The sequence below is a fragment of the Protopterus annectens genome, chromosome 1.part1 (assembly GCF_019279795.1).
Source record: "Protopterus annectens isolate FY-2018-M chromosome 1.part1, PAN1.0, whole genome shotgun sequence".
Lineage (NCBI taxonomy): Eukaryota > Metazoa > Chordata > Ceratodontiformes > Protopteridae > Protopterus > Protopterus annectens.
Genome location: NC_056726.1, coordinates 377,059,268 through 377,071,657, shown reverse-complemented (window position 1 = coordinate 377,071,657; position 12,390 = coordinate 377,059,268). Strand labels below are relative to the sequence as shown.

At 37.0% G+C, this 12,390-nt stretch overlaps 1 protein-coding gene across 1 annotated transcript in view; it reads left to right on the top strand.

The window, feature by feature from the left end:
• FOXRED2 (FAD dependent oxidoreductase domain containing 2) overlaps positions 1-12,390 on the top strand; it is a 799,110-nt gene that overhangs the window by 379,061 nt on the left and 407,659 nt on the right. The window contains exon 4 of the mRNA XM_044075330.1: positions 7,848-8,120. Within this exon, the coding sequence (XP_043931265.1) occupies positions 7,848-8,120 (273 nt within the window). The remainder of the gene's footprint in view (positions 1-7,847; positions 8,121-12,390) is intronic.

Sequence of the window (12,390 nt, the reverse complement as noted above, 5' to 3'; positions counted from 1 at the left end):
AAGGTCAATTTTACAGGGTCTCATCGACCCTGCCTCCTACCTAAAGCTTTGGCACTTTCCCTACTGTTATGAATACTAAAACTAGAGAATAGATGGACTTATAATAGTTGTGTAAGAACTTACCATAACCTTGGATTTCCTCTTCCATGTTGCAGTATTCAGTCCCCCCTCCTATCCCCTCTTTCATTTCTTTATCCTTTCTTGTGTGGGATTTCCCTTGCTTTCTTACGTCCAAACAGAGCACTACAATAGCTGCAACATACCACTATAATAGCCATACCTCCTTGACTGATGGGTATAGGTGGGTCTGAAAAGCTTCCTTTTTCTTCTTGCATCCCAGGGGTACTGCTGTATGTGCAGTCAGTTCTGAGTTGGGTATGTGCAGACGTCACATTTATTGCCAACATCAGTTTATGGCTCTGATATGCAATGTCGCACGTACCCCTTATCGAAAGACTTTGGTATACTGGCCGGATGTCCGGTACTGCAGGCAGCCACCTCCCTACTCTTATGAATACTGCAGCACGGTAGAGAAGGGCATCTAAGGTTATGGTAAGTTCTTACATGACTATTCTGTTTCTTTGGTACATGTATATATCGGAGCTTATTTTTCTAAATTTTGATCATTGAGTTATGCTTTGCCTTCTTTCACTATAGTGAATTTACTGCTTAGAATTCAACTGAATTTTAGTAGCTGTCAAGGAAAGTCCCTGATTTATGTAGCATATATGTTCTTGTATATCTAGAAAGAGACCCTCCTTGATGAGTTAGACATATTTTCCTGTATCACATTGTAGAACATGGGCAGCCTTTCCATCAGCCTCAGCTGCTGGGAGTTCTCATATATTGCACATACCTGTATATCACTTCTTAGTGGATATGTGCCAAATCTTCATTGTTAATTCTTGGTTTGCAGTAAGTGCTCTCACTGGTGGGCTCAGGCTGGGAGCACATATACTGGTACACTGAGCATGAGGGATTATCTGAAGAAAAAATGCTGGTTTGTGATCGATGGAGAAGATGAACTCAAACATACATACAGTCAAGGAGCATCGCCCCATACATTAACTGACATAGTATGCACATTTATGTATTTATTTCAGTGAATCTGAAGCTCATGGTTACCTTTTTTTCTCCCTTAGATACATGAATTGTCAACTAAATGCTGGAATCTTTTAAGAAAACCCGTCCTGTTATTAAATCATTGAAGCACTCTTCTGTGATATCCATTTTTTGGAATTAGTATCATTAATATTTAGTTGCACTGAGTTTAACTGCACAACTTCTTTCAAAATATGCCTAGTGGATCGTTGTCATTATCATTGTTCCAAAGGATTTTCCCTGTAGTCCAGGCTTGGAAAAGAAATAAATTACACATTTTATGGAAGAGAACCAGTCAGTTTCTTTGGCTTTACTTTCAGCACAGATTGTGTAACACATCCAACATACTGTGGCTGTCTTACAACTTATTTTAATTATCAGTAATTAATGAATGCAAGAATCAGAGGAAAGGGACCCCTTACAAAGCTTTACATCACTCAGCTAGAAGTCCCAACTGTCTTGGTGTCTAATTTTAACATGTATTATTTCCTTAATAGTTTATAAAATTATATACGCTTTATATGTCTAAGTATAATTTGCATAATTTTATAAACCACTCAGAAATCCACTGTACTTGCATTGGAAGGAGACATTTGGTATTGGCTGGTACTTGCTGTTGTACTTTTCTGGTAGTTTGGCTGAGGTTTTTAAGGCTATGTACTGCTAAGCCTAGATAGTGAGTTTTATTCCCATAGCTAGTGCTTGCCTACAGTGTGATTCTGAGCAAGTCACTTTACCACTGGGTCACTTCGGAAAATGTATTACTTGTCCAGTAGACTTGCCTGTTTAGCAAATGATATTTATTCATTTTTTACCTAGTTCATAGTTCTGCACTACCTTCCTTGCAATGTGGGTACCTCATTCTCACAGAAAATATGCCCCGTGTAGCCCTCTTCCTGTAGACCTTAATGGAATGCCTGGTTGCAGCTGTGTGTGTGCGCGCGCGTGTGTGTGCATGTGTATGTGTGCATGTGTGTGTGTGTGTGTGTGTGTGTGTGTGTGTGTGTGTGTGTGTGTAAATATATATAAATATATATATATATATATATTACCGAAGCCCATTTGACTGAGACCAAATGACCGAAAGTTCATTTGACCGAAAAACAACACTGGTAGGTGTATGCCCTGTTCCCCACTGTAGTGCGACCCTGGAGTTAGAATATGTTATTGGGGGGGTGAAGCCCCCCACAAAGTTCAGTTTCACTAAACAATATCAAATCAGACCACAAAATATCTGATCAAACTAAGTGGAGGGCTTCGCCCCAACACCCCCCCCCCCAACAATATATTCTAACTCCAGGGTCGCACTACAGTGGGGAACAGGGCATATACCTGCCAGTGCTGTTTTTCGGTCAAATACGTTTTCGGTCATATGGGGTTTTGGTCAAATTAACTTTCGGTCATATGTAGTGAACCTATATATATATATATATATATATATATATATGTGTGTGTGTGAGTGTGTATTTATATATATTTGTATGTATACAGTGGATATAAAAAGTTTACACACCCCTGTTAAAATGCCATGTTTTTGTAATATAAAAAATGAGACCACAATAAATCATTTCAAAACTTTTCCCACCTTTAATGTGACCTATAACCTGTACAATTCAATTGAAAAACAAATCTGTTGGGGGAAAAATATAAAAACTAAAAAATGTACAATACGCTAGTTGCGTAAGTGTGCATACCCTTTAAACTAATATTTTGTTGGGTGTGCACACCCTTAAACTAATACTTAGCACCTTTTGATTTAATTACAGCATTCAGTCTTCTTGGGTCACACCTGCCATCATTTAAAGAGAGACTGATTAACCCCAACTAAAGTTCAGCTGTCCTAGTAGGATTTTCCTGACATTTACTCAGTTGCCTACTACAGCAAAAGCCCTGGTTCACAGAGAGCTTACAAAGCATCAAAGGAATTTCATTATTGAATAGTATCAGTCAGGAGAAGGGTACAAAAAAAAATTCCACAGCATTGGATATACCATGGAACACAGTGAAGACAGTCATCAAAAAGTGGAGAAAATATGGGACAACAGTGACATTGCAAAGAACTGGACGTCCCACCAAAATTGCTGAGAAGACAAGATGAATACTGGTCAGGGAGGCTGCCAAGAGACCTACAGCAACACTGAAGGAGCTGCAGGAATTTTTGGCAAGTACTGGTTGTGTACTACATGTGACAACAATCTCCCGTATTCTCCATATGTCTGGGCTATGGGGTAGGGTTGCAAGCCGGAAGCCTTTTCTTACACACAAATTCTTCCAGGCCCAGCTAAAATTTGCAAAATAATGTATAGTCTCCCAAAAGCATGTGGGAAAATGTGTTATGGTCTGATGAGACCAAGGTTGAACTTTTTGGCCACAATTCCAAAAGGTACATTTGGTGCAAAAACAACACATCGCATCACAAAAAGAACACCATCTCCACGGTGATGCATGGTGGTGTCAATATCATGCTTTGGGGTTGCTTTTCTTCAGCTGGAACTGGGGCTTTATACAAGGTGGAGAGAATTATGAACAGTTCCATATACCAGTCACTTTTGGCCCAAAACCTTCAGGCATCTGCTAGAAAGCTGAAGGTGAAGAGGAATTTCACCTTTCAACACGACAATGACCCCATGCATACATCCGAGTCAACAAAAAAAAAAAAAACAGCTTCACCAGAAGAAAATTAAAGTTTTGGAATGGCCCACCCAGAACCCAGACCTCAATCCAAAAGAAAATCTGTGAGGTGACCTGAAGAGGGCTGTACACAAGAGTGCTTTCACTGTCTGTTAGGTTTGGAGTGCTTTTGCAAGGAAGAGTGGGCAAATATTGCCAAGTCAAGATGTGCTATGCTGATAGACTCCTACCCAAGAAGACTGAATGCTGTAATTAAATCAAAAGGTGCTTCAACAAAGTATTAGTTTAAGGGTGTGCACACTTATGCAACCAGCTTATTGCAGGTTTTTTTATTTTTTATATTTTTTCCCTAACAGATTTGTTTGTTGCGAAGTTGAATTGTACAGGTTATAGGTCACATTAAAGATGGGCAAAGTTTTGAAATGATTTATTGCGGTCCCATTTTTTTATATCACGAAAACCTGGCATTTTAACAGGGATGTGTAAACTTTTTATAATCACTGTATGTGTGTATATATCCTTTTCGACTGGAAACAGACTGCCTGCCTTGCTTGGATTACTTTCGAATACTTAGTAATGCTGTACAATTATATATTTTCTATTATTATTACTTTTTGTTTTGTTTTGTTTTGACTTGACAAGTTTACGTTCGCTACTTCTACAACTATCTGATCTGATTAATATACAGTGATTAACTAGACATATATGGACTGAAAATCTTCCACACAGAGAAGTTTCTTGCACTGTTTCGTTTTTGGACCCACTACACTTTAGTGGGTTGTTTTGAGACTTCAGTGTTACCACGGAGATTACTTGTTTCTTCCTGTATTTTAAGTGCATCTCCTTCAAGTAATATTTGGTACTGTAGTGTTTTTCTCTTTCCTTTTAGAGCCTGTGGATATTATGCCCCCTCTCATTTAAAAACTAGGAGCATTGCCAGAAGTAATATCATTGAGAAATGGCCATGTACAAAAGTTGCACCTGTGAGCAGCAGCCAACAGTAAATAATTTTAAAGTATAATGTGTGCAGTATAACATGAAAAGTCTAGCTTTATTTTTACTTAAGCAGTACAGTTAATTGCCTGCTTTGTGCTGGAAAGTGTCAGTTTATAACTGACTAGTAGGCTAATGGACCCATGGGGGCTTTTTTAAGTTCAGCCATACTTCCCAAGGCATACACCTGGTGTGTGACCTAACTGTGGGCATAGGCATACATAAGCAGACGTATAAGTGTAAGATCCTCAGATTGTCTTCCTGCTATTTTGAATGTAGGATCTTCGCTTCTGTCAGTCTACTTTCCATGTTGTCATTGCCTGCTACCATTGCTTACACTTAGATAAGCATCCCATTGAGGAACCTTCTTTTTCTTGTATTTTTTATTGAATGATTTGTTAATGTCAGCTAAGAGAGTAAACATGACTGTGGTAGGCTGATACCTTATAAGAATCTCTGCTGCTAGTGTTTATTCTGTTTTGGGGCTGAACACGATTACTTAAATTGTATGATCTGTTGGTCATTTGTTCCTAAGACCTTCCATGTTCATCTTTCCTTGTTAAAACACTTACTTAAAAACTCAACTTATAAAGAGTCTCACATAATCCAAGATGGCAGAATCCTCAGTCGTGGACATCCTGCTTGCATCAAAAAACAGAAGTTCAAAAAGGCTAAGTCTGAGCCATGTACTGCTTTAGTATGATTTGGTTGCACCTGCTGAGATGCTGCAGGAATCTGTAGTATGTATGACTATTTTCAGGTACCCACTACTGCCACCCCACCATAGGCCAGCATGGTGTCTTATACTTGTATATCAGACGAGACTGCTTATACCGAATCGGTTGAGAAGGGTGAAGTGAGGGTAATTATTTCAGAGAGACTGGAGCACATTTCTCATATCCTTGTATTTGAAGAGGTGCCCAGTACTTTGAGGTCCACCAGGGGTCCAACCCATCTTGCTAGGGCAGACATCACTCCTAAGAAAAAAAAAAGCAGCAAACTAAAAGTATTTCTCAGTTCGGATATCTTGGGGAAAATAAATGAGTGGAGTTCTCTCAGGGCCTGTATAAGGCCAGCTCATCTTTTAAGCTCCCTTCTTTCCTTTCTTTTCCTCTCCCCCAACCCCCTCAGAAGACACAGCATGAATCTTCATCTGAAGAGGAATCTGATTCTGACAAAGATTTCTTTGGTTGTTTATCACAAATCCATTATTTTGTTCAACTTGCCTCTGAAACTGAGGACATTGTATCCCCTGATTCCACTATTGAAAACAGTGGTAATCCAGAAGGCTTAAGTAAAGTCTGGTATCCCACGTGTGACCCAGAGGGTGACAGGACTAACAAGAAACAGAGTATAAAGGGTAAGTCCAGATAAAAATCACTTTAGCTAGCAGATCTAGGAGAGTCTCTGCCTTGTTACCCTTCCTGTGGGAAGAATAAAGAAACCTTGTTTGAAGTTTCCAGTAGTTTATTCAGTTAAGTAGGTAGATGGACATGTTTTCTTGTTCTAAGCATTCCCCTGATTCCCCTATTGAAGAAATATCATTTTGAGAAATTGTAACATGATGCAGTACTTTGATGGGTATTCAAAGGAGGTATCTGATCTGCTAGAGGTAGGGGCTCCTACACATTTCCCTAGCCTTTCAGTCTTGGAGACCTTCTTGGATGCATTTGCATGCAGTTGATTCCCAGCCTTCAGCACCCAAGAAGCTTGATGGGTTTTATAAGGTCCCTGAGAATCTTAAGTTTCTTTACAAAAATCCTGTAGCAGTCCTGCCTTTTCTCTTTCTAATGACAAACTTGGATAAATTCTGCCAACAGCTTATGTTTTTCCATCTGACAGATAGTAGGGCCATGGACAGGCACAGAAAGAAGGTTTTGTTTAGATATATACACAGAAGGGTCTATATGACTTGGTCGACAGTTCATATGATCGACTGTTTATTTGGTCGACAGTTCATTTGATAGACAAGCATTTGCCCCCTTCCCCAATGTTGCGTGACCCTGGAGTTGATATATATAGTTAGGGGGGGTGTGGGGGGCACAGCCCCCCACCTAAAATGCTTGTCGATCAAATGAACTGTCGACCAATTAAACAGTCGATCATATGAACTGTCGACCAAGTCATATAGACCCACACAGAAGCACGTGTGTGTATACCTCTCATACCTACACATACATGTATGTAATGCACATGTGCATATAAACCTACTTATATAATATAAAGTAGACTAGTATATAAAGCATTTGAATGCTTGCTCTCATTTCTGAGACAGTTGTGTGAAAAAATAATCTAATCACATGTTGGTATAGGGACAAGATGTTTGCTAATGTATGTGGAAGTTTACCAGGATTCAGTTTAGTGGTTGCAAGTTGGCCAGGTGTGAAAGAAAGGATTCATCATTTGCTTTGTGAAAATACATACTCTACGAAGCTGGAAGTTTGCAGCGTACTACTGGGTTTGGCATAATGGTTAAGGTCTTCGCCTAGTAGACAGAAGGTACAGGGTTTGACTCTGACCTCAAGTTATTGGCTATGCTTCAAATAACCCTTTAAGGCAGTTAAACTAGTATTCACATATGAGCCTAAGCAAGTGTCTAATGCAGAGAGGCTAATGATGTTACATATGTCCTACGTCTGTGCTTGAGTGTCATTCTGTGTGCTGTCATCCATTTCATAACTGTCTTCTAAGTATGGGATTGGAGACATATGAAAAAGACCAGTTGTGTGAAAAGGAAGTAAAAGTTTTCCATTTTCTGTTACATAGGGAAAGCACTTGCATAGTAGGTAGTATAACCCAGACACTCCTAATGATAAAAAGTCATTAAACTTGAAGAAAACATGTTTTTGAGTTGTCATTTGGCGTCTGACTTTTGCCTCAGCATAATTTAAAATGTTCAAATATGTCAAAAATGTGCTGATATAGTAGTGTACATAGAGTTTAGTAAGTTGTGATGTTCAGCCCACTTGCTTGATTAGATTGTTGACTTAATTCTGTTTTCTAGGAAACTTCCCAGCTAAGAAAGCCAACTGTTTACAATCTGAGAAACAGGTAAATGTGTATTTCATAACTATTGTGTCAGTGCTTAATGATGCTGTTTATTTTCTCTTTGTTTATAACAGAGCAGTGAATGATGGCCTTCTAGATAACTACCAGTTAAAATCACTGGATGGACTCTTTGAGGGAGAAATAGAAGACATGGCTGTAGTTCGGGATAAGGCAGGAAAGCTACACTTAACATTTCAGCAGTTCTTACAGAAACACAACATCTCTCTGAATGGCACTGATGACATTCCTTTCCCACAAGATGATACTGATAATTTTGCTGTCCGTGAGCCATATGACCGTATTATTAGATGCCTTGGTTGGAAGTTTGACTTCAGCATATTTGGAAAGTAAGTATGGTGTGTGTGTGTGTGTGTGTGTGTGTGTGTGTGTGTGTGTGTGTGTGTGTGTGTGTGTGTGTGTGTGTCACTCATTGAAAATGCCAGGTTAGTATCCTTAAATTCTAAATGAGTACTTCCACCATAATCTCTTCACAGTGGCTACCGATGTGGTTTGTGGAAGTTAGTAGTGCGTCATACATTTTTAGCGGTTCTCCTAAATTGACTGCTGAAGTTACATAAGTAGATTGAAGTTGCCAAAGTTTTTTATATATTTATTTCAAATGTATTAAAATGCTTAACACTAAGGTTCAGATAGGCAGTTTTAAAAATGACAGTGACTAAAATTTATAGTTGTAGAGAAAGCATTGTCATAAAATGAGATGTGCTATCATTTTTCAGGTGATCCTTTGATTTTAAGTGAATAAGTATGTGTAGTTTTGACAGCAGAAAATGCACTTACCTTTCATGGCGTGTCATATACTTCTATTTTGCATTCTCTTCAGTGGACACTTCTTTGGTTTTTGACTTGATAGTATCAGTTTGGGAATGTAGTGTTTGTACTTTTAAAGCGCCGATAGGAATGCTTCAAAAGTCGTTCAGCAGAGTAGTATTTTTGCGCACGATAAGAAGTTGAGCACCATGGTCACTGTATAAGAAGGAGTAGAAAGAACAGAGGGGGACTTTGACAATATTAGAGCTGTGATTTTAAACATGACACCTTAAATTAAATGCACACTAACTCCTGTGGAAGTACAGATTTGGAAGGGGCAGCATTAGTAATGACAAAGTCAAACAGGAGCCTGTGAGTAGTCCTATCAAATTATGTAAAAGTAGGGTAGCAGAAAAATAAGGGTTCAGAGAAGGCAGGCGGGAGTACTAATTTACAAAAGACAAGAAGTCACCAGTAGAAACAGTAATTTATTATTCAGTTTTAGAGAGAGCAGTAAGATCCCAGAACTGAATATCGTGTTCTATTTTGGAGACACTCATTCTCACCAGAAGTAAACAGGATGGGACAGTAAAGATGATGGTAGCAAAATGGTGCATGGTCTTCACCAGAAGACAGAAGTGTAAAGACTAGCCAGGCTTATAATGTACATCCTTAAAGAAAGAAGGTTGAGGATATGAAGGAAAACATTTAACGGTAGCAGCAACAACAACAAGCATAATAGAACAAAACAGAAGCCACCAGGCCAGGTATCCAAGATTTATTTCAGTAAAATCTCTAGCGCTTCAGCTCACAGCCTTCAAGGAATAAAACAGTACATAAAAACTACACCATATATATATATATATATATATATATATATATATATATATATATATATATATATACATATATATATATATATATATATATATATACGTATATATACATATATATATATATATATATATATATATATATATGTGTGTATGTATTTATATATGTATATATATATATGTATATATATATATATATATATATATATATATATATATATATATATATATATATATATATATATCGTATGTATATATATGCATATATATATATATATATATATATATATATATATATATATATATATATATATGCATATACGTATATATATATATATATATATATATATATATATATGCATATACGTATATATATATGTATATACGTATATATATATATGTATATACGTATGTATATACATATACATATATATATATATATATATATATATATATATATATATATGTGTGTGTGTGTGTGTATTAAATCACACCATCATTATTCAATTAACACTAATTAAGTCATTTAAGAACACTCCACCTTATTAAATAAGACATTTTCAGTTGCATTCTGTATTCAGCCCATGGGGAATTGAAGTGCCATATTTCAATATAAAAATTGACTCTATACAAAAGTCTTTTATATTCACATTACCATATTGACTAACATGTATTTGTTCTAACACTGTGCCTTGCAACCCCCCAGTTTAACTACTATGACATATTTTTAAGTGTATAGCAGCACAGCTTTTCACCCAGCCCCTTTTAATATCCCTTATGTATTCTTGAAGTCTTGTTTTGAATGCTCTTTTACTCTCTCCTCTATAAAATTTGTTACAGGGACATTGTAATGCATAAATTATCCCTTGTGTATCACAACCATATTTATGTCTCACTACAAATTTCTCTCCATTGATTTTACCAAAACTGTTCAATACAAATTTACAACTAGAACACCTTCCACGGGCTAGTGTCCTATTGGCATGATGGTATCACGTACATTATCTGGGGGATGCATACCTACCATGGGCCACCATATCCTTTATATTAATTCCTCTATTATATGAAATGCATGCAGTATTACAAAATACATCAGCAAAGTCCTTTAAGTTCACCAGAAAAACCCAGTAAAATCTTAATAAATCTACTATTTGTGTACTCAATAAGTTATATGTAGTAACAAAATATATCTGTTTTCTTTGATTTATTTGGTTCTTATGTGAATGCATGTCCAAATCACTTGCTACTCTTTCAGTTCTAAATTTTTCTACACAGGTCTTCTGTGTTGTGTCATCATACCCCCTCTTAGTAAACATCCCTACAGAATATGTAATTCTTTCCAAAAATCCACCTCCATGTTTTACAACCTACGCAACCTTAAAAGCTCACTGTACGGCAAAGCTTTTATAGTATGTGGTGGATGGCAGCTCGACCCATGCAAATATGGAGTACCATCCTTGAATTGTCTGTACACTACAGTTATTTTTCCATTAACAGTACCATCAAGCAAAACATCCAGGAATGGTTCATTTCTTACCACTTTTAAGCTGTCAAATTCTAAGTTAAACCTATTTAACTGTAAATTATCCATAAAGTTAGCTATCAACTCTTGTCCCTTTTACATACAAATATTAAGTCATCTATGTATCTGTAATATCTCACTACATGTTTTAAAGAGTAGCCAGGCTTATAATGTACATCCTTAAAGAAAGGAGATTGAGGATATGAAGGAAACATTTAATAGTACCCTAAAGACATCTGGTGAGTACAGATGACTGCATTACTTATTTATTTATTTGCAGTCTGTTTTCCAGGATAGTCCATTGGGCTTCAAGGAGCCCACTTTCAATGGAGTCCTGGGGAGAAAAGCTCCAGAGAAATACAAATGCATAGTACAGAAGGAGCACAAATCCATAATATACATTTCAATTAAATGTTAAATACGTATTTTGTATAGTACAAACCCATCTTGCACAATTCAGATAGTTGTTACATAATGCAGAAATAAAAAAAGATTTTCATTAGGAAAATTACATCAGGTTAATTCAGTAAGTAGTATTTTTTTTTTTTTTTTTTTTTAGGGAATTACAATGAGGCAATTTTTTTAGTCACTGGTCGAATATGTCCCAAGGGATGTAAAACTTTAGGAGGTGGTGACAGGCAATAAAGTTTGGAAAGTTAGGAAGAAAGTGTAGTAGAATTAGGTTGGATGAGAGCAAGAGTATTTCCATTGTGAAGTAAGGTGCGAGTGCAGTGAGGTTTTAAACAAGGAGTCACAAAATCAACCACACAAGCATATTGTGCAAGTGATGGAAATTACCTTCATTGGGCTTACTCGGGCAGTCTCAGGAAAGCTCCTTTTGCTTGGCCAAGCTCCATATTGTTTTGTCCACCACAGATTTTTTAGGCTTATCCTCATAATTTTTTGGGGGAAGTATGACCACTGCCCTAGGTGAAGGTCTATCTATCTGTGTGGCTTAATTTGATTTTGACTAAACATTTGATGCTACACCTTGTGATGGAGGTATACATAAATGTAGGCATCTAAAGTTGCATGAAGCCAAAATATTGGTTCCACAAATAGGTACATTGTCATATACAGTGGATGTAAAAAGTTTACACACCCCTGTTAAAATGCCAGGTTTTTGTGATATAAAAAAATGAGACCACGATAAATCATTTCAAAAATGTTCCCACCTTTAATGCGACCTATGACTGTACAATTCAATTGAAAAACAAACAAATATGTTAGGGGAAACATATAAAAACTAAAAAAATGTACAATAAGCTGTTTGCATAGGTGTGCACACCCTTAAACTAATACTTTGTTGAAGCACCTTTTGATTTAATTACAGCATTCAGTTGTCTTGGGTAAGAGTCTATCTGCATGGCACATCTTGACTTGGCAATATTTGCCCACTCTTGCTTGCAAAAGCACTCCAAATATGTCAGATTGTGAGGGCATCTCTTATGCACAGCCCTGTTCAGGTCACCCCACAGAATTTATATTGGATTT